The sequence below is a fragment of the Eretmochelys imbricata genome, chromosome 21 (genome assembly GCF_965152235.1).
Source record: "Eretmochelys imbricata isolate rEreImb1 chromosome 21, rEreImb1.hap1, whole genome shotgun sequence".
Classification (NCBI taxonomy): domain Eukaryota; kingdom Metazoa; phylum Chordata; order Testudines; family Cheloniidae; genus Eretmochelys; species Eretmochelys imbricata.
In genome coordinates, this window is record NC_135592.1 from 891669 (window position 1) to 906594 (window position 14926).

Sequence of the window (14926 nt, forward strand, 5' to 3'; positions counted from 1 at the left end):
ATCCCATCTCAAGTGAGCAGGAGCATTCGAACCCTCAAAACTCCAGCACCACCTGCTTCCAGTTCAGCTACGGTAGCAACTAGTAAGGATTAGTCATGGTGTTAGCCACTATCTCGCCACCATGGGAAGGGCAAGATGGATTGCATGGCCAGTAGGTCACCCACCTATGTGTGAGGTGACAGGGGGATGCTGGCCATTGGGTTTGGTTTCTTTTCTTGGTGCTGTGATGAGCGTGGTCACCGACAACGACACCAAATGTAACGGTGCCCCTGTTCGGGTCACTGGCAGGGACAAACCAGGCCCTCCGGGGGTAACGGCCTCAGCCTGGAGCCGCTGGCCCTGGCCGCTCAGCGGCGTGGCCGCAGCAGGGTCAGCCCTTGCTGGGGGGCGACCCTGAGTCGCTCACGCTTGGCGCGGCTTAGGGACGCCCCTGAGCTGGGGGCGAAGGGGCTGGGCCTGGGGTGGCCAGGCGGGAGGGGGCAGCCAGGGCCTGGGCGGACAGCCGCCCCGGGGACAGGCCTGAGGGAAGAGCCTCCGCCCCCATGGCCCGGCCCGGGCACTGCCCACCCGCGCCGGGCGGGAGCTGGCTGCGGCACGGCTGGAGAGGGGAGAAGGGCCCGCCTTGCGCCGCTGCCCGTCACGCGCTCTGCCGGCGCCGGGCAGCCTGCTTCCACCCCGGGCAGCTGATTGGCTGCAGCCCCTAAGGGAGCCACGGCTCAGCCAGTCGGGCCGAAGAGGGGAGCCTGGCGAAGAGGAAAGGAAGCCCCGCCCCTCGTTGCCCCGCCCCTCTCCGCGCCCGCTCTCCGCCGCAGCTGATGCCGAGCCGAAGAGCGAAGCAGCTTCACGGCGCCTCCTTGCTCCAGCCAGGGAGGAACGCTATGCGCACGCGCCGCTGCTGCCCAGGGCCATGCCGTACGCGCTCCCTCCAAAGTCGCGGGCACGCTCGGCACGCTGTGCGCGTTCCCTCGAAGTGGCGTGTCGGCCGCGCGCTCCACGCTGCCCGCGCTCTGTAGCCGCGGCGTGTCGGGTGCGCGCCTCGCTCGGCCACGTGCCCAGCCCCGCCCCTGCGCCGCCTAACGCGTACCTACCGGGCACGAGCACGCAGCGTGTGCGGGAGCCCGGTGACGCGGGGCGTGCGGGCGCAGGCGCGGAGCTGTGCGTGCGCGGAGCGGGGAGTCGGGTTCAAAGGAGGAAACATGGCGGAAAACAAAGGAGGCGGCGGGGAGGGGGCCGCGGAGCCCGGCCCGGACGGTGGCGGCCAGGAGCCCGGGGCCGCGTCCCCCTCCGGCTCCGCCCCGCCCGCGCCCGCCGTCGCCCCGCCCGAGGAGCGCGAGAGTCCCGGGGCGGCGGCCGAGAAGGGCCCGGCGGAGGCGGAGGCCGCGGCAGGCCCCGGCCCCGGCCCCAGCCCAGTGCCCCCCCTGCCGGCGGCCGCGCCGGGCCCGCTGTCGCTGCTGGACACCTGCGCCGTGTGCGCGCAGAGCCTGCAGAGCCGGCGGGAGGCCGAGCCCAAGCTGCTGCCCTGCCTGCACTCCTTCTGCCGCCGCTGCCTGCCCGAGCCCGAGCGCCAGCTCAGCGTGCCCGTGCCGGGCGGCGCCAACGGCGACATCCAGCAAGGTGAGGCCGGGCGGCGGGACGGGGCCCGCCTCGCCCGGCGCCCCTGGGGCCGGGGCCGTTGCCGGGGCCGGGCGGGGGCCTGCTCCGCGCCCTGCCCACGACAGGCGGCACAGGTCGGGGTTGGGTTCTTGCCGGAGGGACCGAGCCCCGGAGCCCCGGGCTGGGCGTGGGCCCGGGGTCCGAGCTGCCGGGAGCGCCGAGCCTCCGCGAGTCCGAATTGTTCCGCGCTCTCTGGGAAGCGGAGCGCCCGCGCCCGGTGTGCGGAGCGGCTCCCGCAGCGCGCTCTGCCTTCCCCGGGCACCCGGCGCTGCCGCTGTGCCGTGAACTTGGGGGCCGAGGCGGTCAGGCTGAGCCTCTCTGAGCAGAGGGAGAGTCCCGAATCTGGCATGTGAGCCTTTGGGGGCTTATTAGCTCAGCTCTGTTGGGAACTACCCACGCACAGTCTCGAAAAATAGACTCGTTTGAGAAACCTAGAGAGCTTCATGGAGCCCTCCCCCAGTTTTGTCTTAATTTAGTTCCTTTTGGAACAGCCTTTGTTTGCAAGCAGTGGTGTAGGATAAGAATTAAAATCTATGCACCCTTATGCCGTTGATTGGATGTATTTTGTTGATTCGATCATTTTAAGAATATGCTGTAATACGCAATGCTGATTTTCTGGTAATTTTATGTTTGGTTTAAAAGGTGGTTTGGGAAGGATTAAGTATGTATTTGGGCTACCTTTAGTTTGCCAACCTGTTCATTCACAGTCATGGTAAAATTGCATCTTTGTGTTGTCATCCATTTTGGCACAGTTAGATGGAATGAGGATGGCAAAATTCATGTAATATGTATGGTGGTTTTCTTATGTCTACCTCTTTTTTTGAATGGTGTCAGAGTAACAGCCGTGTTAGTCTGTATTCGCAAAAAGAAAAGGAGTACTTGTGGCACCTTAAAGACCAATAAATTGGTTAGTCTCTAAGGTGCCACAAGTACTTCTTTTCTTTTTTGAATGACCTATGTGATAGTTCATATCACACTCATACTGTATGTTCCTGGAAGATGACAGTCTTGGCCTTGTAGTTAAACAGACACTGAAAACTTTCTTGGCTAGTCTTCTCAAATAATTTTGTCTCTGGTAGTTATAATGTGAATGCCAACAACAATTTGGAGAACTTAACTTCATTTGAATCCTGGTTACTACATGGTTTTTTTTCTAGAAGAATCTACATGTGCATGTTAGAGATGCTGTGTCCATTGGTATAATATTTCCATGTTCAATTGGGATACATAATGGGATTTATTTCTAAACTTGATTAAAACTGAAAGTTAGCATATGTTTTGAAACTTTCAGGTTTTTAGATATTTAAATTACCATTTTAAAAGCAGTTTTTACAAATAGTTATTTTGGTTTGGTTATAAGGAACACTCTTGAGAACATTTTCATGAAAGGGCCCCTTTTCCAGTTTTACAACTGTTTAAAAAAATTTGCTCATTTAAATGAAATGCACCTAAATGCAACTTTTTGTAAAACGCTGTTTATTTTCATCAGTATTCAACAATAAGAAATAATGTAGGGTCAAGCGATTACAAAAATTAACTGCGATTAACTGTGCTGTTAAACAGTAATAGAATACCATTTAAATATTTGGGTGTTTTTCTACATTTTAAAATGTATTGATTTCAATTACAAAACAGAATACAAAATAGAGCGTTCGCTTTATATTTATTTTTGATTACAAATACTTGCACTGTAAAAAACAAAAGAAATAGTATTTTTCATTTCACCTAATACAAGTACTGTAGTGCAATCCCTTTATCACGAAAGTTGAATTTACAAATATAGAATTATGTATAAAAAATAACAGCATTCAAAAATAAAACAATGTAAAACTTTAGAGCCTACAAGTCCACTAAGTCCTACTTCAGCCAATGGCTCAGATAAACAAGTTTGGTTACAATTTGCAGGAGATAATGCTGCCTGCTTCTTGTTTACAATGTCACCTGAAAGTGAGAACAGGCATTTGCATGGCACCATTGTAGTTGGCGTCGCAAGATATTTACGTGCCAAATGTGCTAAAGATTCATATGTCCCTTCATGCTTCAACCACCATTCCAGAGGACATGCGTCCTTCCAGATGATGGGTTCTGCTCAATAACAATTCAAAGCAGAGTGGCCCGAAGCATGTTCATATTCATCATCTGAGTAAGATGCCACCAGCAAAAAGTTGATTTTGTTTTTTGGTGGTTCAGGTTCTGTAGTTTCTGCATTGGAGTGTTGCTCTTTTAAGACTTCTGAAAGCATGCTTCACACCTCGTCCCTTTCAGATTTTGGACTGCACTTCAGATGCTTAAACCTTGGGTCCAGTGATGTACCTATTTTTTGAAATCTCACATTGGTACCACCTTTGCATTTTGTCAGATCTGCTCTGAAAGTGTTCTTAAAACGAACATGTGCTGGATCATCATCCGAGACTGCTATAACATGAAATATATGCAAAAAGAAAAGGAGTACTTGTGGCACCTGAATGTATCCGATGAAGTGAGCTGTAGCTCACGAAAGCTTATGCTCAGATAAATTTTGTTAGTCTCTAAGGTGCCACAAGTACTCCTTTTCTTTTTGCAAATACAGACTAACACAGCTGCTACTCTGAAACATGAAATATATGGCAGAAGGTTGATAAAACAGAACAGGAGACCTACAATTCTCCCCCAAGGAGTTCAGTCACAAATTTAATTAACACATTTTTTTTAATGAGCATCATCAGCATGGAAACATGTCCTCTGGAATGGTAGTCGAAGCATAAAGGTGGCATACCAATGTTTAGCGTATCTGGCACGTCAGTACCTTGCAACGCCAACTACAAAAGTGCCATGCGAATGCCTGTTCTCACTTTCAGGTGACATTGTAAATAAGAATCAGGTAGCAGTATCTTTCGTAACTGTAAATAAACTTGTTTGTCTGAGTGACTGAAAAAGGAGTAGGACTGAGTGGATTTGTAGGCTCTAAAGTTTTACATTGTTTTGTTTTTGAGTGCAGTTACTTAACAAAAAAATCAACATTTGTAAGTTACACTTTCACAATAAAGAGATTTCACTACAATACTTTTATGAGGTGAATTGAAAAATACTATTTTGTTTATCTTTTTACAGTGCAAATATCTGTAATTAAAATATGAAGTGGACACTGTACACTTTATATTCTGTTTCAGAGTAGCAGCCGTGTTAGTCTGTATCTGCAAAAAGAAAAGGAGTACTTGTGGCACCTTAGAGACTAACAAATTTATTTGAGCATAAGCTTTCGTGAACTACAGCTCACTTCATCGAATGTTTAATAGAAATGAATATATTTGAAAATGTAGAAAAAATTCAAAAATATTGAAGAATAAGTTTTAATTGGTATTCTGTTTAATAGTGTGATTAATCACGATTAACTTCTTTAATCACGATTAATTTTTTTGAGTTAATCGCATGGGTAACTGCGATTAATTGACAGCTCTAAAACAGTGTCATTCTTTTCATCACTGAAACTTTTCTGACATTTGTGTTCGCAACTCAAGCTGCTTCTTTTTAATAAAACTTGGTTTGGCCTTAGTCTTCAATCAGAATGAGTGCTTTTGGCAGGTTTGAAGAATTTTAGGTTAGAAACATCATTAGATATTTGTATATGGTCTGCACATGGTATGAAATACACACTGAGCTGCAGAGCTCCAGCTACGTACTTATGATCTAAACAGTAGTGGTTCTCAATCAGGGTTATGTGTACACGTGGAGGAGCACAAAGGGGTATCAACTCGTCTAGATACTTGTCTAGTTTTACAACATGCTACATAAAAAGCACTACCGAAGTCAGTACAAACTAAAATTTCATACAATGATTTGTTTATACTGCTCTATATACTGTACACTGAAATGTAAGTAAACTATTTATATTCCAATTGATTTATTTTATAATTGTATGGTAAAAATGAGAAAACAAGCAAGTTTTTAGTAATGTGTTGTGACACTTCTGTATTTTTATCTGATTTTGTAGGCAAGTAGTTTTTAATTGAGGTGAAACTTGGGGGTATGCAAGACAAATCAGACTCCTGAAAGGGGTACAGTAGTCTGGAAAGGATCAGAGGCTCTCAACTACAGTATAAACCAATTAATACAGTAGTTCACCCTTTGTTTGCCAGCTGGTCCACCTTAACCTTGCCTGTTCTTGACACTGCCTATACATCTGTCCCATATGGTTATGTGAAGGCACTAGTTTAGCCTTCATTCATTCTGTGCTTTGTGCTCTTGCAGAGTGCACAACTTGAATTTGATATCTTTGGGGGATACTGGAAAAGAGTAGAGAACACATCAGATGTTCTAGCAAATGGTATCAGAAGGTCCATCTTAAAATGAAGGTTCATTAAATCTTATTTGAAGGATTTTGACACATCTGTTGGCGTTTTGCTGAGGCCAGATTCTAAATCTTGCATGCTGTATAGGATGTACTGTACTAAAGGATGTAGAAGATTATCAAGCCAAATTTTGCATGCTTTATCTAATAATGGCATGTTCAGATAAACAAGTGTCCCAAGTACAGAGAATTAGTAAAGAGTAACTTCTGCAGAAAATAAATAATTTTAAGGATGGAAAACAAATTCCGGTAACATTCTCTTAGGGGCAGCTCTACCAATTTTGCTGCCCCAAGCAGTCGCTGCCGAATTGCTGCTGCTGCAACAGCAGTGGAGCTGCTGCCAAATTGCTGCCGCGCCCGGAAGAGCGGCGGAGCTGCTGCCCAAAAGCTGCCGTGGCGGAGCTGCCGCTGAATTGCCGCCGTGGGACACGGAGTGCTGCCCTGTTCTGAATGCCACCCCAAGCACCTGCTTGGAAAGCTGGTGCCTGGAGCCGGCCCTGCATTCTCTTAAAGAACACTAGGCCATATTCTGTGCTGATGTAAAAGACACCTTACCTGTTTGACGGGGCAACTTAGACACCTAACTGATGTGTGAATTGAGATGTGTAAACATCCAGTACTGTGGTTCATCTGACTATGGGTATTTAAATTGATGCCCAAGGATGGCTCTGAAAAATGCATCAACTGCATGGGCAAGGAAGTATTATAGCCCTGTTGGAAGCTGTGGAGGACAGGGTGCAGCACTGCATGGTCAAACTTCCATCAGCCCAGCAGGTTCCCTAGGAACTGAGTAAAACCAGAAAGCTATAGATGTTTGAAGAATACTGGTGTTCAATGGACACATATTCCTACAAACTACAGATGGAAGTAGCTAGATGGCAAGAAAATCATGGTATTTGTGGGAATGGAACATTCTTGCACCAGAGGCAGCTAGAGCATTGCTGAGCAGTGTGGTGCAATCATGGGCAGTGTAAACCACAATGTTTAAATTTTCCTGCTTTCATTACTGCCACCTTTGCAGAAGCTCCTTTTCTTTCATGTATAATTCTGCAATCCATATGGCCTGTTAGCATGCCATGAGCAGCTACTTTCCCTGTCAGTCTTGATAGTTAGCCATGCCCGCTGATACACCTGAAGCATCCTGTGCAACTGCAGGATACTACTTTCAGATTACATGCTCCATTGTTTTTATTTTACATGTATTTTAATTTACATCACGCTTGGATTATGTTTACAAGATTTTGCACACCTACGCTAAAAGATTCTTAAGGGCGAGTGAAAACTATTGGTTATATATATTTTTTTTCCTTAGGAAGAGTGGGGTAGAGTGACACTTTTTCTTTTCTGGTAAATTTGTCCTGTTACCGTTGCTAGCTCGTTAATCTCATTTTTCACTCCTTAGATTCCTTAAAGGATGTGGAGTTTTAAACATTAAGTAGGATATAGGCCCATAATTTCACAAATTGGACATGGGGAATGAGGAAGAATGGGCTGGTTTTACTCTACCCTGGAGTATAAACAGATAGTGTAAAAGAGCCATTTTCATGTATTTCTGAAAATGACTGACATGGGAGAGTTCCATTTTATTATCTAGATGGTAAAACAATTCTGCTGTATTAAAGAAAGGAGTGCTTTGAAGCATGCTTACCTTTGTCCTTCAAGTGATGCCTAATGCTCAGTGAAATACTTTTGGGGGTTTAATATATTTCACAATTGATAGTGAGTTGAAGATAATTAAATGATGGTTTGAGTTTCTGTAGTTGTTTTTACTGTCCAGATGGAGGCAGTTTCCTGCAGGGCTGGGTTACTGGTCATCTGCACAATTGCTTGTTTATGTTCTGACAGTGAAATTTTAAATGTGGAAAAATAGAAACTTTTTTTCAAGTGAAAGCTTAAAATGTCAGGAAAGGAGATATATCTAACACTTTAGGATCCACTTTTTTTTTTCTTGCACCCATGATTTTCTTCTCTGCCTGAGAAGATAGCTTGTTCTGAGAATTTCGCAATATTTCAGTGAGGTATTTGCAATCTGTTAAGGAGATTATATCCCACTATGGAGAATGTGCAGTTCTCCTAGCCCCTTATGAACACCACAAAGGGTCAGGACTTCATTAGGCTACTGAAATCTTAGCCAGTGAGCCCACGAGGAGAAGTTTTCTGAAAACTTTAGGAAAACATAGACATAGGGTTAAATGGAAGTGTGCATGTAATCAGATGCATTAATACTTCTTGTGGTTTCAGAGTAGCAGCTGTGTTAGTGGTGAATGCTGTAATGTGCAACATAGCTAAATTATAATTGCTCTAAGAACAGTTACTTTTAATTTCTTCTCGTGTACACAGTTCCATTCATAACATTTCACAGACTTTTGCATTTAGGGCATTTATATGACCGTGATGGACATCTATAAACTGTTCAGGAAGGACAGGCAGGGCAGAAAAGGTGGGGGAGTAGCACTGTATGTAAGGGAGCAGTATGACTGCTTAGAGCTCCGGTACGAAACTGTAGAAAAACCTGAGTGTCTCTGGATTAAGTTTAGAAGTGTGTGCAACAAGAGTGACGAGTGGTGGGAGTCTGCTATAGACCACCGGACCAGGGGGATGAGGTAGATGAGGCTTTCTTCCGGCAGCTCACGGAAGCTACTAGATCGCATGCCCTGATTCTCATGGGTGACTTTAATTTTCCTGATATCTGCTGGGAGAGCAATACAGCAGTGCATAGACAATCCAGGATGTTTTTGGAAAGCGTAGGGGACAATTTCCTGGCGCAAGTGCTAGAGGAGCCAACTAGGGGGGGCGCTTTTCTTGACCTGCTGCTCACAAACCGGGTAGAATTAGTGGGGGAAGCAAAAGTGGATGGGAATCTGGGAGGCAGTGACCATGAGTTGGTTAAGTTCAGGATCCTGACGCAGGGAAGAAAGGTAAGCGGCAGGATACGGACCCTGGACTTCAGGAAAGCAGACTTCGACTCCCTCAGGGAACGGATGGCCAGGATCCCCTGGGGGACTAACATGAAGGGGAAAGGAGTCCAGGAGAGCTGGCTGTATTTCAAGGAATCCCTGTTGAGGTTACAGGGACAAACCATCCCGATGAGTCGAAAGAATAGTAAATATGGCAGGCGACCAGCTTGGCTTAATGGTGAAATCCTAGCGGATCTTAAACATAAAAAAGAAGCTTACAAGAAGTGGAAGGTTGGACATATGACCAGGGAAGAGTATAAAAATATTGCTCGGGCATGTAGGAATGATATCAGGAGGGCCAAATCGCACCTGGAGCTGCAGCTAGCAAGAGATGTCAAGAGTAACAAGAAGGGTTTCTTCAGGTATGTTGGCAACAAGAAGAAAGCCAAGGAAAGTGTGGGCCCCTTACTGAATGAGGGAGGCAACCTAGTGACAGAGGATGTGGAAAAAGCTAATGTACTCAATGCTTTTTTTGCCTCTGTCTTCACTAACAAGGTCAGCTCCCAGACTGCTGCGCTGGGCATCACAACATGGGGAATAGATGGCCAGCCCTCTGTGGAGAAAGAGGTGGTTAGTGACTATTTAGAAAAGCTGGACGTGCACAAGTCCATGGGGCTGGACGAGTTGCATCCGAGAGTGCTGAAGGAATTGGCGGCTGTGATTGCAGAGCCATTGGCCATTATCTTTGAAAATTCGTGGTGAATGGGGGAAGTCCCGGATGACTGGAAAAAGGCTAATGTAGTGCCAATCTTTAAAAAAGGGAAGGAGGAGGATCCTGGGAACTACAGGCCAGTCAGCCTCACCTCATTCCCTGGAAAAATCATGGAGCAGGTCCTCAAAGAATCAATCCTGAAGCACTTGCATGAGAGGAAAGTGATCAGGAACAGCCAGCATGGATTCACCAAGGGAAGGTCATGCCTGACTAATCTAATCGCCTTTTATCATGAGATTACTGGTTCTGTGGATGAAGGGAAAGCAGTGGATGTATTGTTTCTTGACTTTAGCAAAGCTTTTGACACGGTCTCCCACAGTATTCTTGTCAGCAAGTTAAGGAAGTATGGGCTGGATGAATGCACTATAAGGTGGGTAGAAAGCTGGCTAGATTGTCGGGCTCAACGGGTAGTGATCAATGGCTCCATGTCTAGTTGGCAGCCGGTGTCAAGTGGAGTGCCCCAAGGGTCGGTCCTGGGGCCGGTTTTGTTCAATATCTTCATAAATGATCTGGAGGATGGTGTAGATTGCACTCTCAGCAAATTTGCGGACGATACTAAACTGGGAGGAGTGGTAGATACGCTGGAGGGCAGGGATAGGATACAGAAGGACCTAGACAAATTGGAGGATTGGGCCAAAAGAAATCTGATGAGGTTCAATAAGGATAAGTGCAGGGTCCTGCACTTAGGATGGAAGAATCCAATGCACCGCTACAGACTAGGGGCCGAATGGCGAGGCAGCAGTTCTGCGGAAAAGGACCTAGGGGTGACAGTGGACGAGAAGCTGGATATGAGTCAGCAGTGTGCTCTTGTTGCCAAGAAGGCCAATGGCATTTTGGGATGTATAAGTAGGGGCATAGCGAGCAGATCGAGGGACGTGATCGTTCCCCTCTATTCGACATTGGTGAGGCCTCATCTGGAGTACTGTGTCCAGTTTTGGGCCCCACACTACAAGAAGGATGTGGATAAATTGGAGAGAGTCCAGCGAAGGGCAACAAAAATGATTAGGGGTCTAGAACACATGACTTATGAGGAGAGGCTGAGGGAGCTGGGATTGTTTAGTCTGCAGAAGAGAAGAATGAGGGGGGATTTGATAGCTGCTTTCAACTACCTGAAAGGGGTTTCCAAAGAGGATGGCTCTAGACTGTTCTCAATGGTAGCAGATGACAGAACGAGGAGTAATGGTCTCAAGTTGCAGTGGGGGAGGTTTAGATTGGATATTAGGAAAAACTTTTTCACTAAGAGGGTGGTGAAACACTGGAATGTGTTACCTAGGGAGGTGGTAGAATCTCCTTCCTTGGAGGTTTTTAAGGTCAGGCTTGACAAAGCCCTGGCTGGGATGATTTAACTGGGAATTGGTCCTGCTTTGAGCAGGGGGTTGGACTAGATGACCTTCTGGGGTCCCTTCCAACCCTGATATTCTATGATATTCTGAGAAATGCATGCAGTATCCTTTTGTTTAAAAGGAAGACAAAAACTGACTGCACGTGTCAAGCTGTCATAGTTATGAATGTGATGTGACACTCAAATACAATGAACTGTTCTGTCAGCTTATATGTAAGCATCATGCATTCAGTAAAGTAAGATGCAAAGTAAAAACTTCTGTTAAATAACAGACTATTGAAACTGTAGAAGTGGTTATAAATTAGTTTACTCCATTTATTTGCATTTCATTTAGCTCAGATACTGATTCAAAGTATGCCTGGGTGGACAGACGAGCTAGCTCTGCCTGAGCTAGAGCACAAAAAAAAAAAATAACAGTGTGGACCTGGTGGTGCAGGCAAGCCACCTGAGTGTAAGCCTGCCTGAACCCCTAGGATCATACCTGGGTGGCTAGTCCATACCAGTGCCCTTGCCTCAGCGTGCGCACTGCTATTTTTAGGGTGTTAACTTGAGCAGAGCTAGCATGTATTTGTCTCCTTGGGCTGGGAGGTAGGTTCCCAGCTGCAGTGTAAACATACCCTCACTTTCTTTCTTGTGCATAATTAGGAAGGCGGTGTGTGCAATGTTGGCTAAACATTCAGTGGAGGTTTAATTCTAAAAAGTGTTCAATGAAATTCCTTCTTTTAGGTTTTGTATGTTTTCTTATACTGGTGAAATACAAATTTCTGAGCTCTTTCAATTTAATACATTTTCATACATGAATCTGATTTGTAACCTGTGTTGCAAATAATGTCTAAGATTACTTGAATTACAGGTTCCCATACTTTTTAATAACTAAGTGTCTTCTGAGCCACCAGTCATTGCATTGATTGATGTGTGGACAACAGCTTCTCTTGTTCACGATCACATAACATCCTTGTGGCAACTGCTTACGTAAATAAGTGATATGAGAGAGAATTTCATGTTTCTAAGTGTCTTTTAATGAATTTGGCAACTGGAAATTAGGGGGAGCAGCCAACACCACGTGACCAGTCAGCCCCCTATCTATTGATGACACTTTGGGAACTTCTGATATAACTGAGGGTTTTTTCCCCCCTGTCAGTTTACTTTATATATTTGACAGCATTGTGCACTTAGTCAGTTTTGCTATTTTCCATTCGGGTCCCAGCCTCAACTGGGCTTTCTAAGATCTAGTGCGATATCACTTCTTCGCTTTTTTGGCAGGTCTTTCAAACAGTTACAAAGGAAGATAAACCTTTTTTTTTTAAAAGATCAATTGTAATACCATGAATATTGCCAGAGACACTTGGATGTAGAATTTTAAATTACTTTAAATTTTGTTTAGATGTCAAGCTGATGGTGGGACATTCTAGTGACCTGTGTGGGTTTATTTGAATGTCTAATCAATTCAATTAGCCACACATCAAAATACCTGTGCTATCAGATATGTGCGTTGGATGAGCCTTGAAGCTGGTGAGGGAAATGATGACATATTATACATGTGCAAAACTACTTACTCATTTTGGCTATCTCAACCAATATATCAAACTTGGCAAAATACTCGTTCTTCAGAGGGCTATGTGTATGCCAAGTTTCAACTTTAAAACGGAAGTTTGAGTTATTAGAGAACACAAGTGTTTGAAAATATTTCCTGAAGTGTGTGACGCTATTTTTATCATACTTATAAAAAAGTAAACAACTGAAGGGATTTTTTTTAAATATTGTGAGGAAAAATTCATCTTTGGGTTGAGAACAAGCATGGGACACTTCAAAGGGTAAATTTTATTACAAAAACTGGTTAAAAATAGAAGATTAAAATGGGGGCTTTTGGATACACAGCTATAGGTCTTTAGGCCAGTGTTAACTAATGTGTCAGTGTCAGTTCTTCTTGGGTTAAAAAAATTTCTTGTCAGTTTACAGAAAAACACACCTGATACATATGTCATGAAGTTTTAAGTGGAGTTGCATGTAAATTACAGAGTATAGGTATATGTTCTGTGGTCCAAGGAACATTTCAATTCCCTAGCAGTTGCATGTGTTTTCTCCATGTTGCAACAAAGTGTTGCTCTGCAAGGCTGGATTTTTCCTTCCCAACATTTTCCCCCTGCTCCCCAAAACCACCAAGGGCGGTCTACACTGGCAATTTACAGTGCTGCAACTTTCTTGCAGTGGGGTGTGAAAAAACACCCCCATGAGCGCAGCAAGTTTCAGCACTGTAAAGCACCAGGGTAGACAGTACCCCAGCTCTGGGAGCTATGCCCCTCGTGGAGGTAGTTTTTTAGCATTGGCAGTGTAGACAAGTCCTAAATAAGTAAATTCCACTGTGGGTGTTGCATACAATAATGTTAAACTAAAAGACATGTTAAAGTTGGCACTTCCTCTCTGGGATCATGGGTTAGAAATAAATGTCACTAAAGTGATGCTCTTTGGCTTATTGCTGCTGTGGTAAAGGGAGGATCTCAAACTCTGGTTTTCCCAGCTGTCCGTTAAGTGTTTTTTGATGGAGATGTAGCATCAGGTCTTAGACTCTTTCCTATGAGAGAGAAAAATTAGTTCCTTTAATCCTCTGAGTTAGAGGAACAACTTGAGTTGCTCCTCCTCTTTAGGGGAAAACTGACTTTGAATTCTGTTATGACCCTAATTGTGTCGAGGGAAAACTGGGAAGAAATTCCACTACAGGTTACTAGTTCATGTAATCATCACTAAATGGCAGTGTCCATCTGTCTTTGATCCAGTTATGCAAAAAATTATTCAGAAAATGTATTCAGTAGGAAAGTGGAGTTCTTACCTGTTCAGTTGACGGAGTCAGACTGACCCATGGGTCTGACTTTCGGAACGCTTTCAAAGCCATGTCCCCCTCTTATGGCACTGAACATTCTGTGCAAGGCTGCTTAAAGCTTGGACTAGCTAATAAGACTTAAGAAGCTTCTGTAGTGGACTGTTCCTGGTGACTGAGAGACAAGAACATTTTCTTGATTCTCCTCATCTATTATATTTATGCTTGTTAAGCTTCTGGTGGTTAGATTTGAATACTAAAACATAGCATAATTTTTATGTGGTGAAAGAGAATAATGGATATGTGTAGTTAGTTACTAGGGAAATACTCCTCCTTGAATGCTCTAGCTAACATTAGGCAGTGGCTATAGTACTCTAGTTTAGCTGGTAAACATGTGGTATACTTTACCCTGATACTTTTTAGAACAACAAAAGAAAAATGATAAAGGCCATTATTACTGGAAATATGCCATTATATATTTACCTGTATGGTTCCTTTGTCATACTTTGGTTTCAGATTCATAATATACTGCTTTATGCGTGTTCATGTCTAAAGTGAATATAACTGCAGTCTATTTCATGCTACTTCATCCTGTTTCAGGAATGGGGAAATTTGAAACATAAAGAGGATCTGACACCATTTCATTAGATTGCAGCTAATTTGCCGTTACCCATTATATTTAGTATTAGCATCAAACTTAATGTTGAATTCTGTAATTTAAGCCCTTCCATCAGGGAGCTGTAAACATGACGGGACACCTGCTATACAAAGTGAGATACAAAAGTCTAGTATTGGGGAACACGCTAGTGAAGTTCATGGGAAGTGCTGCCTTTGGTGCTGTTAGTGAGTGTGAGGAGTGTGGGGGTTTTAAAGAAGGATGGTTCAGTGCCTAGGGCATTAGCTTGGGACTTGGAACCTAGGCTGGGTTTAAGTTACTGCTCCACCAGCTTTCCTGTGTGACCTTAGCAAGTCAATCACTCTGCCCCAGTTGTCCATCTGTAAAATGGGGATGATAGCCCTGCCCGGCCTCTTGGGTGTTGAGGATAAATACATGAAAGGTGGTGAGGCAATCAGATACTGCAGTAAAGAGCTACCATACAAATACCGAATACATTTATAG

General features: G+C 44.7%; 1 protein-coding gene across 2 annotated transcripts in view; it reads left to right on the forward strand.

The window, feature by feature from the left end:
• Positions 1-1173: 1173 nt before the first annotated feature.
• The window catches only part of TRIM33 (tripartite motif containing 33), an 83037-nt gene continuing 69284 nt past the window's right edge, over positions 1174-14926 (forward strand). For both annotated transcript variants that reach the window (XM_077839057.1, XM_077839058.1), the window contains exon 1: positions 1174-1614. In XM_077839057.1, the coding sequence (XP_077695183.1) occupies positions 1197-1614 (418 nt within the window). In that variant the 5' untranslated portion in view covers positions 1174-1196. The remainder of the gene's footprint in view (positions 1615-14926) is intronic.